The following is a 16,551-nucleotide window of genomic DNA, read 5'->3' on the forward strand; positions in this document are numbered from 1 at the left end:
TTATTCGGGGAGCATTCCAGCTCCACCCTTTGCACGGAGGCTGCCCCTGGCCTCCATGAGGTGGGGCCTGGAGCCAAGGTGGGAAGGGGTGTGAGGGAGGGCTCATCTCCACCCCAAGACCTCAGCCTCTTCACAACCAGCCCAGCACCCAGAGCCAGTGACCGCTACAGCTCTGTGGGAGTTGATGAGAGTGCGGGGGAGGGGGGGACCCAGCCTGGCCTGCGGGGAGCAGGGGCGGGGACCCCAGTGTAGCCCACCCCCAGGATCTCCTGTCTCACGGAATGAGGGCCGAGGGGGAGTCAGGACAGACACGTCCCTGCACAGGGCCCCCAGGCATGTTCTTGAATTCCTGAAGAATTTGCCAGGAGGGAGAGGCTGTGTGTGTCTGGGTGTGTGCATGTGTGTGCGTGCATGCGTGCCCCATGTGTGTGAGCACTGGATATGGAGTTCTGTGGGGTGGGTGAAGTGCATAGCTGCATTCAGAGCCCGGGGGATGGCAGGACCGCCCTTCCACAGCCGCCTTGGGATGATGTGAGATGTGGCATGGCTGCACGCCGGGAGGGCCTCCATCATCCATCGGAAGAATCTCAGCCTGTTCTGGGCCCTGAGATGGCCCCCGCACCAGCACAAGTCCATTTTTCAGTTGGTTTTGATTGACTGACTGATCATATTAAGCTCAGGCACAGGCTAGGCCACAGACACAAGCAGTTTTCACTACATCTCTGCTGTTTGGCTCCACTAGTGTGGATCCACATGCTGGACACTGCTCTTTCTGTTCTTTGATGAAACCAAGTTCAACGTATAACCCACAGAGAGGCGCAGAGGTCTTCAGCAGTGTGTGTGTCCACAAACCTGGGAGGCATTCAGAGGCAGCCCCCCCTTACACACGCGGCATTGTGTCCCGCTGCATCGGGGAGAGGTCCTGGCCCCAGGTCCCGGGAGAGCACGCAGCACCTGGGCTCTTCTGGCCAGGCTGCTGTCACCAGGCGCTGGAGGAAAGCCAGTGCATGGCCGGTCCAGTACAGGAATAACAAGGGCTCCACTGAGCCGCTGGACAGAAGGGCGGGCGGAAGGCCGCACTGCCTGCTGGGACTGGAGCTGGCGGTGGCTAGGGCTCCAGCCCCTGTGGTTTCTCAGGCAATTTGTTCTCCCCCAATGAGCCCCCAAACTCCTCCCAGCCTCCTGTCTGCCCCCCCTTCCCCAGGGCATTCTGCCTTTCTGGAGGGACCCCCGCAGCGCTCGGCACACCCAACACCTGTGTATATTGAGAGAGAGGCAAATCCTGTTCCCCAGCTGCCTTCCACTGTCGCCCTGCAGGGACCACCTCCTAGAATTCTCACAGAACTCACTTCCTGCCCCGAGAGTTCTGCTGTGGATCTCAGGAAACCCCAAGTGGACCCAGCCTCGCTAGGCGGGACACATACTCAGTACGCGGCCCCACGGCCTGCTCCGGCCTGCAGCAGCATGGACCTCTAGGGGGCCTCATGCTGCCCAGGCCGATGGTGCCCCTCTCCCCCACAGGCAGGTGTGGACAGGTGGTTCACCGCCACCAAGCCTCTGCCCTCTGCCCTTGGAGAGCAGGAGCCGCCCCTGCCTCTCTCGGGGTGAAAAGAGGACCACACAGAGCTGTGAAGCGGTCCTGTCCCTCCCCTCCTCCCTCCCTCACCCCCTTCTCCCTCCACTTCCTCTTTCTCCCCCTCCCTTCTTCCCTCCTCTCCTCTTTCCCCGTCTCCCTCCCTCCCTTCAGGTACACATCCTCACCTGTGCCCCAGTGGCTTGGCACAGAATGCCTGATCCAGTGGTGTCTGTGCTTGTTCAGAGCGCACCTAGCCCTGCCTGGACCTGGAGAGTACTGGGGCCGGCGGCCTTGTCCATGGCTACAGCCAGCCCTGGGACGCCACCACACCCCTCCCGGGATCCCTTTTCTCCATCTGTTCATTCTTGTCCTTTTTTACCACGCAGAGATCTCCCTTGAAGTCGGCTTCTGGTGGATTCCATTTACACACAGGTGTTACCTTTGCGCAAAAGCCATTAAGTTCCCGCCTCTGCCGCCGAGATGACCGGTCCGCCCTCGGCCCCTTGTCCTTTCCAGGGAGCCCACGGGGCTGTGGCTTCTGAAAGGCACTGACTCCCGGACCTTTCTGTGCACGGCCGCTCTTACTAGCACTTAAATCCTCATCCACTCAGAGTTTGGAAATGCCCGGATTTCATTCCGCCTTCACCATGAAATGTTATTTACTTGAGTTTGTGTTTCATCTTCATGCACAATAATGTCCTAAGTTCACAGAAAACAGGAATTCCGTGGGGAGTCAAGCCCCCGGCGGGTTTCTTGTGTCTGGAGGAGGCTGAGGAGCGGGGAGCCTCCTTTCCACCCCAGAGGGACCCTAGAGCCAGCAAAGGCCGTGAGGGGTGAGCGGGGGCAGGCAGCGCTCCAAAGGCTGGCTGGGGTCACTGAGCGCCATGTTTGAGAACCGGCCTTCTCCTTACCATCCACCTGCAGACGGAGGCCGCCCAGGGCTCGGATATCAGCCTCGCCGGCCAGCACCGCAGAACACACGGTAAAGCGAAGCCCCAGGTGCAGGTAGAGCATCCAGCTGCCCGTTGTCCGGGCACACTGGTTCCAACTGGGGGAGAGGGGGTCACAAGGCCCAGGAGCACCGCTCTGCCGGATGCCTGGGACAGATGTGCACGGGGTGGTGAACCCCAGAAGCGGCACCCAGGAGGGTGTGTGCTGTAAGGATCCACCCCCACTCATCCAGAGTAGCTGGGACACCGGACAGGAAGATGGAGGTGGTATCCTCCTGTGGCTGGGGAGACTGTGTGGACAGGAGCACAGAGAGGAGGAGCGAACGCAGACAGGCCCTGGTCTGACCCAGATGCTGCTCCCAGAGGTTTCACATGGCATTTCCAGGCCTCAGCAGCCTGCTGGTGCCAAGGGGAGCCCCATGAGTTGTACTGAAAAAGGAGTGAGCCGGGTGCTGGTAGCTCATGCCTGTAATTGTTGCTACTCAGCAGGCTGAGACCTGAGGATAACGGTTCAAAGCTAGCCTGGGCAGACAACTTCACGAGACCCATGTCTTCAATTAAGTAGCAAAAATCTAGACGTGGAGGTGTGGCTCAAATGGTAGAGTACCAGCTGTGAGCAAAAATAGCCAATGCTAGATTGTGAGGCCTTGAGTTCAAGCCCCAGTACTGGCGCGCACGCGCATACACACACACACACACACACACACACGCACACACAGCATTAAATAGAATAAAAAGATGGATTTCTAGTCAAATGCATAGATGAGTGAATTCTGAGGGGAGTAAAAATAAAGTCTGCTTTGCTAGGAATGAACTATTTTGATCGCCTCACATCTGGAGATGGCACGGTTTGTGAACCGCATGCTCGGCATTTGGCAGGCACACAGCGAACGTGGTTCAGATACAAATCCTTGCGATTCGGCGTGGGTTTAGTTCCTATCCCAAGCAGATTTCTTTGTAGATTTGTGTCTGCTCACCCGGTAGCTCATGCACTTCCACTGGGAATGGGCCGGGGGGGGGAGGGGGGGGGGGTCCTCAGGGAATTTGTGTCTCGGCCTGGGCATGTGAATGGGAGAGGGAAGACTCCGGATGGTGGGACAGGTTTTGGAGTCTGCAAAGCATCACTCCCTCTGCTGGACACATGGAGGAAGTGTAGCTCTGTGTGAGTCTTGCCCGCCTGGGTGTTGAGTAGAAGGAAATAATCTTGTCTTTCTCAAGGGTGTCGGCTCCTCTGTCATCTCTGAGCATCTGGAGAGGAGGGTGATCGAATTAATGCGTGAGGTGAGGAGAAATTTTGCAACCTGGACTTCTGATCTCCGGAGTTGTCTTAAGCCAATTCATCCTCCCCACCCAACCTCTCTGTAATTAACTCTAGTGTGTGAAAGTATCATGGCAGCATAAACAAAAGGGAATTTTATGTTTAAAGAAAGGCAACATGTGAAGGATGCACATCGCTTTCCCGAGGACCCAGGTCACACTTTCCAGAGGTTCGGACTTGTATCTCCCACAGTCCTGGGTGAAACACAGCTCCTCCAGCCTGGGTCTAGACCAGTCCCTCACCCTCCTGGGCCTCTGGGAAGCTCCAGTAAAGGGCCTGGCACACTGTGGGTGCTCATGCAGGATACAAGAGCTATTTGTGAATATACGACTCACTAGCATATTATGGAATGTACAGCTAGGCAGACGTGTATCATAGTCGAGATTCACGCACTGTGCTGTTTGTATGTTGTACATGAGCAAAAAGATGTAACCGTAGAGGAGTTTGAAATTCACAGATTATAAAAATCAAACAGAATTTTCAAAAATAAAGTAAAAATAATTCTAGCTAGGCGCCCGTGGCTCATGCTGCAATCCTAGCTGCGCGGGAGACTGAGACCTGAGACTCCCAGTGTGAAGCCAGCCCAGGCAGACCAATCCTTCAGACTCTTGTCTCCAACTATCAAAAGCCAGAAGTAGAGGCGCAACTCACATGGTAGGGCACCAGCCTCGAGCGAAAAAGCTAAGTGAGGGAGCCCAAGCCCTGAGTTCAAGCTCCCGTCCCCACACTAAAATAAACAAACAAATAAATAGTATGAGCTTGGAAATAAAACAAGGAGAGATGTGAAGGAGCTCATTGGCAGTGCTGGGCTGCTCTGGCTGATAGTTTTTGTTTTGTTTTGTTGTTGTTGTCGTTTTGTGGGTCCTGTGGCTGGGGCACTGTCTCTCAGTTCTTTGGCTCAAGGTGAGTGCTCTACCACTTGAGTCACAGCACCATTTCTGGTTTTCTGGTGGTTCCTTGGAGATAATAGTCTCACGGACTTTTGTGCCCCGGCTGGCTTTGGACTGTGATCCTCCTGAGTAGCTAGGATGACAGGCGTAGGCCACCAGTGCCCAATGTGGCTGATAGTTTTACTTTGTGCCCATAATAGTTCTGCCTTGGTGGTGCTGCTCACTTAGAGATGCTGAGATTCACGCTCGTCCCAATGCCCTCCTTTGTACCGGTGCTGGCGTCAGCCTGAGGAGTGAGTGTTTGAGGCCCTGGCCCATTTGTCCCTTCCTGCCTGGTCCCTGCAGGAAAGCGCTGCCCGTGGCTGGGCACAGAGCCCTGGGCTGCCGGTGCCCTGCGCCCCAGCTCCCGCCACAGCCAAGCTAGTCAGCACCAGGCCTCAGCAGGTACCACTGAGGTTTGGGGGACCTGACCCATCCCAGGGCCAGAACGTTCTCGGTCTCATCAGAGAAGGCACTGGAGGAGTGACCCACGGGAGTCTGAAGCAGGAGCAGGTTCACGCGCACAAAGGAAGGCAGACATGTGCTTCCTAGGTGGGCAGACCACAGAGGAAGGGCTGCGTGGGGGTCGCGCCTCCTCACGCTGTACTGGGGTCTGGAAAGAGGACTGTGGTGTCCCCCACCGTCCGCCGTGTCGGCGGGGCGCGTGCACGCGGGCGCTGAGCCGGGCTGTCGCTGTCTGTGGCCGCCGAGGGGCTGCGGGTCAGCCGGACCCTGCTGTGTGTCGCTCCTGGTGTTAGCACCACGGGCCAGGAGAGCATCAGGTTTCCTAGCTTGCTGCCTGCGCCCTGTCTCAGTGGCCGTTCACCCCCACCTCCCACGTACACACCCCCCCGGGGCTGCCGGGGCCAAGGTCTCTGAGCCATCCTGTCTCTTCCAGGTCCGCCATGGAGCCTTTCTGTCCGCTCCTGCTGGCAAGTGTTAGCTTGCCCCTCGCCAGGGCTGGCAAGAGCAACGAGACCACCCCAGCGGAGAGCAACTGGACCAGCACGACGGCAGGTAAGGCCGCCGCTCACCTGAGCTCACCCATCCGCTCCTCCCCTCCCCAGCAACGGGGGCCTCACACGGTGAAGTAGAAAAGAGAAGGAAGGTAAGGCTGACTCTCACCGCGCTGCAAGTGCTGGTTCAGTGTCTCAATGAGGCTGGTTCACACGGCAGTCTGTGAGTGGCCAGAGAATAAAAGGGGTAAATATCTCCAAAAATTGCTAGGCTTGGTGGCTCATGCCTGTAATCTCTGCAGTTGGAAAGCTGAGGCAGGAGAATTTCAAGTTCCTGACCAGCCTGGCTACAAAGTGAGACCCTGTGTGCTAAACAAATTAACCCCCCCCCACACACACACACCAAAAAAATGACAGTGTGGAACCTCCTTCCAGCCAAGGCCAGACACTGAGCAGCAGGTGTGAATGTGAACACTCACGGGATAATTCAGCGTGGAAGTGAAGGAAATGATTGTTGCTGGGTGCTGGTGGCTCACACCTGTGATTCTAGATCCTTATGAGGCTGAGAACAAGAAGATCATGGTTCAAGGTGGCTGGGGCAGAACAGCCCATGAGAGGCCATCTCAACAGAAAAGGCTGGGCGTGATGACCCGGTCAGTCACCCACTACAGCGGCAGCCTCCAGTGGGCGGACTCTAGTCTAGAGGCTCAGCAAGGGGGGAAGCGAGACGCCATCTCGAAAGTAACCCGTGGAGAAAGAGTTGAAGGCATGACGCGGTGGTAGAGTGCCTCTCCAGAGCTCACACCCCAGTGCGTGTGTGTGCGTGTGTGTGTGTGCGTGTGTGTGCATGTGTGTGCTCGTGTGTGTGTGTGTGTGCGTGTGTGTGCGTGTGTGCATGTGGGGGGGGCAGGGGGGGACAGAGACAGAGACACAGAGGGAATGAGAGGTTGTTACTATTGGAACTAAGACATTGGCAATGGTAAGCTTTATCTTTTCGAGGTGTTGGCAGTCATCTCCAGAGTGCTGGGGTGTGAGCTGGGAGGGACAGGAAGTGGGGAGGCCCACAGGCCGCAGTGAGCCATCTTCACGAAAAAGTTAGGGTAGAAACATGGGTGGGGTGTTTTCCTTCACCTTTTTATAGCGTGAAAGTAAAAGGGGAGGAAGGGCAGAGCGCACTGGCTCGGGGGGCAATCTGCGGGACCACCGGGACAGGGTTGCACTGATAGGAGGTGTTCGGTGGCCTGGTGGCCTGGGGGACGGGGATGGGGACAGGAGCGATAGCAGGAGTGTGTTTAGGGTGCCAGGAAATGGTTTTGGTGAGAGTTGCACAATGCTTGAATTTACTTAACATCATTAGCTTAAAATGGATGCATGTTCTGATATGGAAACTTACTCCAATCAAGTGAATCAGTGCTACTTGAAGTTGAAAGGAGGAGGAGGAGGAGGAGCAGGAGGAGGAGGAGGGTGAAGAGCACGGTACTGCCCTCCTTCAGATTCCATCTGCACCCCTTGTGGGCTGAGCTGCCTTGGGGAATGGCCTGACTGCACCCCGGGTGCTGTGTGGGGTGCTCTACCGGTACCCATGCTGCACAGTGCGGTGAGTGTTACATACGCAGCATCGGCCAGTCACTGGCAGCCAGGAGCACTGACTCCCCAGACTCCGCATGAACCTTACCGTGGACCCTGCATCTGTGTGGAGGGCGCGGACGGGCCAGCTCAGGGTCCCCATGGAGTGCCTTTGGGTTCCCTAGGCAGCACCTACATGTAGCTCCTTCACTCCACCCCCACCCCCAACCTGACGGCCACCCTGTGGCTGCAGCGCCTCCTGGTGGACTCATCAGGAAGAGCCGGCCAGCACCAAGGTTGATCCCTTCCCCTCCTGCCTCTCCCCACATACTGCTCCACCCCACAACTAGAAGGGTGACAAGTCATGGGACTTCCGGGCAGGGCACCTAGAAGACACAAATAGAAATACATAAGAATGTGTTTATTTCAAGGAATTAAAATTTTATGAATATTATTATGAGATACATATATATATATATATATATATATATATATCTTTATTGGAAAGTAGCTTGTGCAGTAATGGAGTCTGGCAAGTCCAAAATCATTGCACAGTGACACACCACAGTTTGATCCCCAAGCTGGCAGACGGCAGTGGAACCAGGAAAACCCAAACATCAGAGTGAACAGGGTGTCCATCTGGAGAGCCCCCTCCTACCAGGCAGGTCAGCTTTTTGTTCTGCTCAGACCTTTGCCTGATTGGGCAGGGCCCACCCAATCGGGAGACAGACCATCTGTTTGATTCAGTTCATGAATTCAAATTTAATTTCATACAAAAGAAAAAAAAAACCTCCCAGCCACAGTCAGAATGTTAGACAAAATACTTGGGCAGATATAGTCCAGGCAAGTTGACACATAAAATTAATCATCATGCTTGGACCTTGTAAAGCTTAGAGAAGACAAAAACCAATCATCTTTCAACAACAACAACAAAAAACTTGCTAGAAAAAGAAACAAAAACAAAAACTGGAAGTCGGTGTTGTCCAAGCCCAGTCAGGAGTTTAAAAGCTCCAGCCCAAGGGCTTCACCTGAGTTCCGGGGTGAAAGTCCTGAACACAGCAGTGATTCTAAGAGGTTTGCCTGCTGGGAGAGCAGCTCCAGGGCCCTGCGCCCGCCTCACACCGCTGACACCCAAAGAAAACCCACAAGAAAGAAAGGCCATGGCTGCGGCCCACAAGCTGTGTTCTGCACGAGCCTCTGCCGGCAGCTGTGGTGTCTTGTGTCCTGGACACCCTCAGCCCTGAGGACAAGGAGTAGCTGGCCGGGCAAGCGAGCTGGCTGCCCCGCGCCCAGGCCCGAGGGCCCCGCAGTGGAGAGCTTCCACCTGCAGGCCTGACTTTCCTCACTGGCATGAGTCACCTGGCCATTCGGGGAACCTAGAAACTTGTGAGGATGCGCAGGCCACGAAGCAGGTCAGGCCGGGTCCGGAAGCAGCAACATGACATACCTCCACTTTCTACTTCACCTGAAGAGAAAACGATCCTTTCACAACACTGCCGTGGATGTGGCTGTGACCTTTAGGCTCGGACGTGTGACCTTGGCACCCAGAACAGAACGGAAAGTGAAACGACCCTGCAGCAGCGTCTTCCGGGGCCTCCCTAGGCTGGGCAGCAGCCACCATCCCACAAGCAAGAGAGGCCGGCGGGGCCTGGGGGGAGAGGTGCGGGCAGCGCCTAAGGCTGATAGCGCCCAGGGGACCTCTGCGGTGTCCCGAGTTCCCGGCGTGTTGGCAGCGAGTCACTCCAGGGTGCCAGAGCTACAGGAGACCATTTCCCTCGCTCAGGAAACAAAACGAGCCGGTAGTCATCCTGACATGTGTCTTCTGACCTCCGCCACAGGTGGCTGAGGCCAGGGGCAGCAGGCGGGGCGTGGGACAGTGGGACCTGGGACCCGTCACTTCCTCCCGCACGCTTGGCCCTCCAGGGATCGGGTTGGGTGGCAGAGAGGGACCAGAGTACGGCTGGGGATCACGGCCTTTCGAATACACATGACTGGGGGAGGCTGGGGTGCGAGTGGGGAATCACAGGGCGTTGGAGTCCTCGGGGGGCTCGAGCATCCTCCGGGGGCCGGGCTGATGTTGGAGGAGCTGCGTGGTGCCCCAGGGGCTCGGGGGCTGGGTGTCTGCGGGGGCGGAGGAAGGGCAGGCTGGCACGGGCAGAAGACACACGGTGAGCAGGGTGTCCTGAGGCCAGGCCAGCTTTCTACTGCTCTTGCCACTTGGAGGAATCAGAGTTGCAGGTCCTAGGAAGCTGGCTGATGCCGTGCAAGGCCTGTGCCCAGCCCCGGGGCAGACGGCTCCCTGTGTGTGGAGCTCCTGCCCAGCCGACAGGACCGTCCGGGAGGGGCTGCAGAGCAGGCTCAAGGCTGTGCCCGCACCCTGTCCCCTTCTACCTCCTCTTTGTAGAAGATGCAGGGCTGTCAGAGAACAGGCACCAGCCAGGGCTCACGCTTGTGGTCTGGGGAACTCACCTGTGTGTGCATTCCCCACAGATGTGTGTGTGTGTTCGAGGCTTTGCTCTACCACTTGATCCACGACTCTACTTCTGGCTTTTGGTGGTTAATTAGAGATAGCAGCCTCATGGACTTTCCTATCCAGTCTGGCTTCAAACTAAGGTCCTCAGCCTCCGAGAAGCTGGGATCACAGGCATGAGCCGCTGGTGCCCGGCCCCCCCAGTATCTTGGGCATGCCCCAAACTGCTCCTCAGCACCAGTTTTCCCAGAATCCACAGCCACAGCAAACAGCATTTGTTCCTCACCACACCACGGTGCATCCCGTGGGCCAGAAGGGAGGGCTGCTGTGCATGCCCAACAGGGGGCCTGCCCCGGACAAGGGACCCATGGCGGGCCGACACCGCAGGCCGGGCTGAGTGTCCTCCCCCCTCCTGCCCAGGGTGCTGATGGGACTCCCCTTCCCGCCTGCAGGACCCCCGGACCCCGGCACCTCCCAGCCCCTGCTCACCTGGCTGCTGCTGCCGCTCCTGCTCTTCCTCCTCTTGCTCCTCCTCGCCGCCTACTTCTTCAGGTAGGAGTGTCCCCTGGGCGCTGACTTGCCTGGACCAGCTTAGATGAGGAAATGAGCCTTGAGGCTGTGGACACCGCCCAGACACCACTGGGTCCGCCAGGTCCTAGCACTGCTCAGCCATGAGCAGCAGAAAGAGCTTTTCCCGGCTCACCTGGTGGGTACCCCCACACCTGGGGCTGGGGGCTCCCCAGAAGCCTGTGTGTGCTGCCCTCTAACGCATCTGTGCCTCTCAGGTTCCGGAAGCAGAGGAAAGCGGCGGTGAACAGCAACGACAAGAAAATGCCTAACGGGATCCTGGAAGAGCAAGGTACGTGCGCACCCCTTCGGCCGGGGCGCCTCTGCCCTGAACACTTCCATGTCCAACTCCTCCTGCTCGCAGCTGTCTAGCTGACAGTAACTGCTGCTGTGGACCATAGCGTGTCTGTATTTCAAAGCCATTTTTTCCCCCTCCATTGTGAAACGGATGTCTGACACACTCCAGTTTGCGGCTTCGGGGCTGTCCGTATCCTGTGTTTTTTCATGGGCTTTGAAATCATTTTATCGTAAGACTCCCTGGTTTTCCTCAGCCAATGTGCTCAAACTTTAGATTGTTTTAAGACTGAGCTGAAAGGAAGGAAATTGCTCAAGTGCTTTCCCGTCTGGGTGGATCAGAAGTGGCTGCAGGCGTTTGCGAGGGTTAGATTGGAGTTCAGGCCCTCATGCTTCTTAGGGAGGCAAATTCTATTTCCCCGCTGTGAGAGACCCGAGCCGGGGAAGCCGGGAAGGCAGAGGCTCTGAAAAGAACTGGCTGGTTCACACCAGTGACTACAATTTCCTGTCGTGGGCTTCCTTCCTGTGTAGCTCGGGGAAACCTCAGCTGAATCATATGTGAGTGTGTGTGAGTGTGTGTTTCTAAGGCAAAGTTTAAAACTAATCCAAGGCAATAAAAGAATATCCCAGCAACGCACGTGCGCACATGCACGCACGCACACGCACATGCACACACATATGCACACACACACATGCTCACACAGAGGACTTAGCTATGACATGTTCTTGCAGGGCCTGGAGGTCTCATGTCCCTTGTTGGATAGTAATGTGGGCCCAGTGCCTGCTCTGTTCCCTGCTCTGTGTCCTGCTCTGTGTCCTGCTCTGTGTCCTGCTCCATTCCCTGCTCTGTGTCCTGCTCTGTGTCCTGCTCTGTGTCCTGCTCTGTGCCCTGATCTGTGCCCTGCACATCCCAGCTGCCAGCCCAGGCGGGAACTCAGAATGGGTGGTGAGGGCCACGGAGAAGGTGCAGCCACACTCCCGGCCGAGCTGTCTGTCAGGGAGGAGGGAGCCTGCAGGGGAAGCTCATGGCTGGACCCAGCGAGCTCTGCAGGCTGGGTGATGGCCTGTCCCTCAGCCGGCCTTGTCAGCAGAGCGCGCTCCCCAGGCCTTGGCTTTGCTTGCCCGTCACGGCTCCAGACTTGTGGAAGCCATTTGTCCAAGCGCCTTGCAGCCCCACCCCCAAACAAGGATGGGTTCTCACATTGGGGGTTTGTGTGAGGAAGCCGCATGATGCGTGACACAGAAGAGGAGGCCGAGAGAGATGCCTGCTGACAGACCCACCTGTGTTCTGAACTTGCTCTTCTCCAGTTCTGGCCCTGGAAACCAGCGCCTTGCAGACATTGCAGAGGCTGGAAGGAAGGGCAGGCTGCTTGGCATGGGGCGGGCACAGAGGACAGGGCTGGCCGTTGTTTGCGGAGGCTGAGAAGCCAGGTGGTAGGGTCTGTGCTCAAGGCCTGCTTAGCCAGTGGCTGGGGCTCCGTGGTGAGGAGACGTGCCCCCCTTCCCAAGCGGCTGGCCAGTCTGGACAGCGAAGCACGCGGGAATGGAGCTGTGTATTTGCCCACCTCATTTCTTCGGCCCCCACAGAGCAACAGCGGGTGATGCTGCTGAGCAGGTCCCCTTCCGGCCCTAAGAGGTACTTCCCCATCCCCGCGGAGCAGCTGGAGGAGGAGATCCGCGTGCGCGCCGCGGATGACTGCAAGCGCTTCCGAGAGGAGTTCAATGTGAGTTGTGGGGGAGGACAGCATGACTGTCCAGGGTCACTGTCCCCCAGACTGGGCTCCCGTGACACACGCTAGCCACAGCACAACACTTCCGCCTTCCTCTGTGTATGTGGCACTGAGCAGTGAATCCAGGGCTTCAAGCATGCTAGGCAAGCACTCTACCACTAAGACACCTTCCCAGCTGTATGCTCAGCCACCTGCAGCTTTGATCAGCAGCTTGGGATGGGATCCAGGGGCACCAGCTTAGGCCTGTGAAGTGGAGCAGGGTCTGCTTCTGTTTGGGACAAGTTACCCCACTCTCTGAGGCCACGCCTCCCCCCACCCCGGTACAGCCCATTACAGTAAACGAGTCTCCTCACTTTCAACACAAAACTCAAGAGTGGTCTAGTAACCCTCCCCCTATATCCGTAAGTTCTGGATTTAATGTCTTGGGATTTCTGAGGCTGGGCCAGGTGGAGGCAGGTAGGTAGACACACACAAAAGGGTTGTCTTGGATTTCTTCTTGGCATTGTCCAGCTCTGATTTGGGGTTTGGTTGAGTATCCTCATCTCTTGTGTGTGTGTGTGTGTGTGTGTGTGTGTGTGTGTGTGTGTGTGTGTGTATGTGTGTGCGTGTTATATGTGTATGTGTGTATGTCTCTGTGTATGTGTGTGTGTGTGTGCATGTGTGCATGTATGTCTGCGTGTATGTGTGTGCGTGTGTGTGTGTGTGTGTGTGTGTGTGTGTGTGTGTGTGTGTGTGTGTGTGTGGCACTTCCCAGGCTTCAACTCAGGGCCTCCCATTCTCGCCTGGATTTTTTGCTCAAAGCTGGTTTGCTCTACCACTTGAGCCATACCTTCTCTCCTGGCTTTTTGCCGGATAACTGGAAATGAGAGCCGTGCAGATTTGTCTGCCTTGGCTAGAGTTTCAGACCTCAGCCTCCTGAGCATCTAGGATTACAGGTGTGAGCCACCGGCTCTTTGTCTTTGGGTGCGTGGCTGTGTGCCGAGTTTGAGGCTGAGAGAGGCTGACACCCTCAGGACGCCATTTCATTGAGTTCCGACTTGGGCCCCTCCACCGTCTTCTCCCGGCCACTTCCGCCACCCATGAAGGGGCCTGGGGATGGGTCTGCCTTAATGGTCTCACAGCACAGGTGTGAGGTGTGGACAGTGGCTTTCAGACACTGCAGGTGTTTGTTTTACACAGCGAAGGCGCGGGTTCCTGCACACCTGGGATTCTTCCCCGGACACAACCCGTGAGTGCACAGCAGAAGGCCGCCATTCCAACCGCACCGCGCTCACTTTTCACACAAACTTCACTGGCATTTCTCTTGCTTCCCCTTTGCTGTTTCCAAATGTGCCCCCCCCCCCCGCCTTCTTTCCTTTTTATTTAGAAATTAGGTCATATTGAAAGACAGCTCCAGGCACTGCTGTTTTGCAATCTCTTGGCTTGCCAAGAGAAGTTAATTTTCCACTTTCAGAATAACCATCGGTATGTGCAGCGACAAGCTCTTGACCTCCCCCCCCCCCAGGCCTGTCCCGTTTCTCTTCCACTTTTTATCCCCTGTGCAGGGGATGGGGGCTGGGCCCCCGAGCAAGGGCCATGCCCTGGAGGGAGGCTGAGAAGCCAGCCAGGTACTTGGCCCACATGTAGAATTCCAGAGGGCATCAGAGCATTTGGGAGTCAGGATAAATCATGTTTTAATGCACCATTTAAAAAATACTGAAATTAGGGGCTGGGAATGTGGCTTAGTAGTAGAGTCCTTGCCTAACATGCATGAAGCTCTGGATTCAATTCCTCAGTACCACATAAACAGAAAAAGCTGGAAGTGACACTGTGGCTCAAGTGGTAGAGTGCTAACCTTGAACACAGAGAGGCTCAAGGACAGTGCCCAGGCCCTGAGTTCAAGCCCCAAGGCCAGCAAATAAAAATAAATACTGAAATTAGCTAGGCACCAGTGACTCATGCCTGAAATCTTAGCTACTCAGGCAGCTGAGGTAGGAAGATCACTGTTCAAAGCCAGCCTAGGCAGAAAAGTCCATGAGACCCTTATCTTCAATTAACCACCAAAAATCTGAAGTATTGCTGTGGCTCAAGTGGTAGAGCACCAGCCATAAGCATAAAAGCTAAGGGATGGGCAAGGCTAAGACCCTACGTTCAAGCCCTAGCCCAACAACAATCAAGTATTAAAATTAATGCAGGTCATGAATGATGAGTAAAACAGACAATTGTAAATAAAGTCAGGGTCAGTGTGATAGGTTTTTCCTATTTTCCTGGATTTCAATATGATTCCCATGGCAGAATCCAATAAGCTTTCTTCCACGATTGAAAAGCTCCGCTCATTATGGATTTGTCACATCAAATGGGGTTTTTCAAACAATACATTGCATTAGACACTCATTCTCTTCATCCCTGAGTTCTGCACCCTGGACACACTCCTCGTGCAGCTCACCTGTCTGCCCTGCCTCTGCAGCCCCTTGGCTGTGTATCTGAGCCCCAGCCCTGTGTCTGCTGCAGGGAGACAGGGACAGGGTGCAGCCTCTGGAGCCTGATCTTTCTGTGTCTGGTGAGGGCAGCCCTGGTCGAGGCCCTGGTTCTGCACTTCTGTCTTCTGAGAGCGCCGGGGCCTGCAGGCCCGGCCATCGGCTGCTCTCCTCGTGTGCTCCGAGGACATGCTCGGTCCCGCTTCCTTCTCTTTCCCTGTTTGCTGGTCTTATCACTTCTTCTAGCGTCTCAACCTGGTTCGCCCTATTGCACCTGTCCATGAGAGGTGAACTGGGGGACTGGGGTTGGGGTCATCAGAGCAGGGGGGTGGAGGGAGAGAGTCCGTCCCCCCCCACCCCGAGGGGACCTGTGGCTCAGTGCTCCCAGAGCCCCAGAGCACTTGCGGGTGTTGTAGATAACCGTCGCAGCCCAGGAAGGGCCCCAGAGGCCTCGCGTGTCTGACGAGCTCCCGAGCCCCGACACTGCTGGTCCCAGACACCCCCCAAGCCCCGAACAGAATCAGCACTGGGCCCGAGGACATTTGCTTCCCCTAGCTTCTCAGAAGCGCTCTGGGGATGCTCAGCAACCCCCCCCCCCCCATCTCAGCAGCCCTCCCTCCCTCATCTGGCTCTTCTGTCTCTCAAGTCGGAGCTCCATCAAGGCCAGTCCATCCCCAGTCTGCCTGGGACCCCTGCAGCCTGGGGTCTGCTGGGGTGTGGAAGGGGGCCCCCACCTTCAAACAGCGTCTAGCCTTGTGATCACACCCCATCTGCCCCACCAGACCAAAGACCCTGGTGGAAGCCGGGATCTGTGTCGGCGCCTGGGACAGGGTCTGAGGTGGAGACGGGAGATGGGCAGAAGGGGTCTGCTCTGAGACGTGTTGTGATTCTCGGCCTTGGTGGTCAAGTGTGGGAAAGCGGGCTGGGACCCCGCGAGCACTGAGCACTGACTCTCAATTGTCTTCCAGTCGTTACCATCGGGACACATACAAGGAACTTTTGAACTGGCAAACAAAGATGAAAACCGAGAGAAAAACAGATACCCCAACATCCTTCCCAGTAAGTTTTTCTTCTCTTCTGTATTATCTGTGGAGTTGGGACTAAACTTGGCTTTGCTTTGTAGCTCTTCCCAGACCGTGTTGGTGCTGAAAGCAGAGTTGTAGTGCTTAGTGCTTACAGGTCCCAGATCTTAGTGCTTATAGGTCCCCAGGTCAGTGGACTGTCTCAGTGTGTGCCCCTGGGGGACCTGCAGCTGGAGCCTCCCACCCAGGTGCCTAGACTCCTTTGCTGCTCAAATGGTTACCTGCTTGCAGGTAAGCCTGTGCTTGTGTAGAGGCCTGGGTGCCCAGGGACAAGAGGGCCAGGGACGCAGCCCTGGAGTGCAGGCAGGGTCCTCTTGAGCCCCTGGCTGGGCCACAGTGCCCTGGGTACCTCCCCTCCCGGCCACAAGCTTCAGCAAATCCCCAGTGTGCCCTGGGGTCCTGGGCCAAGGACAGCAGTGGCAGAACGAGGAACCCTCGGGGGCTTGGCACCGTGGCTGGAGAGCATTCCGGGGCAGTTCTGCGGAGCGTGGGGTGTGGCAGAGGTGGGGTGTGGAGGGCCGTGTGCCGGGCATCTCCGGACCCGCCGTAGCTTGCTGGGCTGTGCCCAACTCACCTCCACGACAAACCCACACTTTCGCAGCAGCTTTTGCACACTCTGGCCTACGAGTGACGGGTGTACAAAACCTTTCACCCAGC

General features: G+C 56.5%; 1 protein-coding gene across 6 annotated transcripts in view; it reads left to right on the forward strand.

Annotated features, from left to right (window-relative positions):
• The window catches only part of Ptpre (protein tyrosine phosphatase receptor type E), a 120,145-nt gene that overhangs the window by 80,684 nt on the left and 22,910 nt on the right, over positions 1-16,551 (forward strand). For 4 of the 6 annotated variants that reach the window (XM_042701453.1, XM_042701455.1, XM_042701454.1 and 1 more), the window contains exons 1-4: positions 10,218-10,317; positions 10,551-10,624; positions 12,214-12,350; positions 15,781-15,871. In XM_042701453.1, coding sequence (XP_042557387.1) covers positions 10,597-10,624; positions 12,214-12,350; positions 15,781-15,871 — 256 coding nt within the window. In that variant the 5' untranslated portion in view covers positions 10,218-10,317; positions 10,551-10,596. Of the gene's footprint in view, positions 1-5,671; positions 5,791-10,217; positions 10,472-10,550; positions 10,625-12,213; positions 12,351-15,780; positions 15,872-16,551 lie in introns of those variants that run through there. The other 2 variants (XM_042701458.1, XM_042701457.1) reach the window with 2 other exon arrangements.

This window comes from Dipodomys spectabilis, unplaced genomic scaffold (assembly GCF_019054845.1).
Source record: "Dipodomys spectabilis isolate Male_0828 unplaced genomic scaffold, ASM1905484v1 ptg000289l, whole genome shotgun sequence".
In the NCBI taxonomy this organism is placed as follows: Eukaryota; Metazoa; Chordata; class Mammalia; order Rodentia; family Heteromyidae; genus Dipodomys; species Dipodomys spectabilis.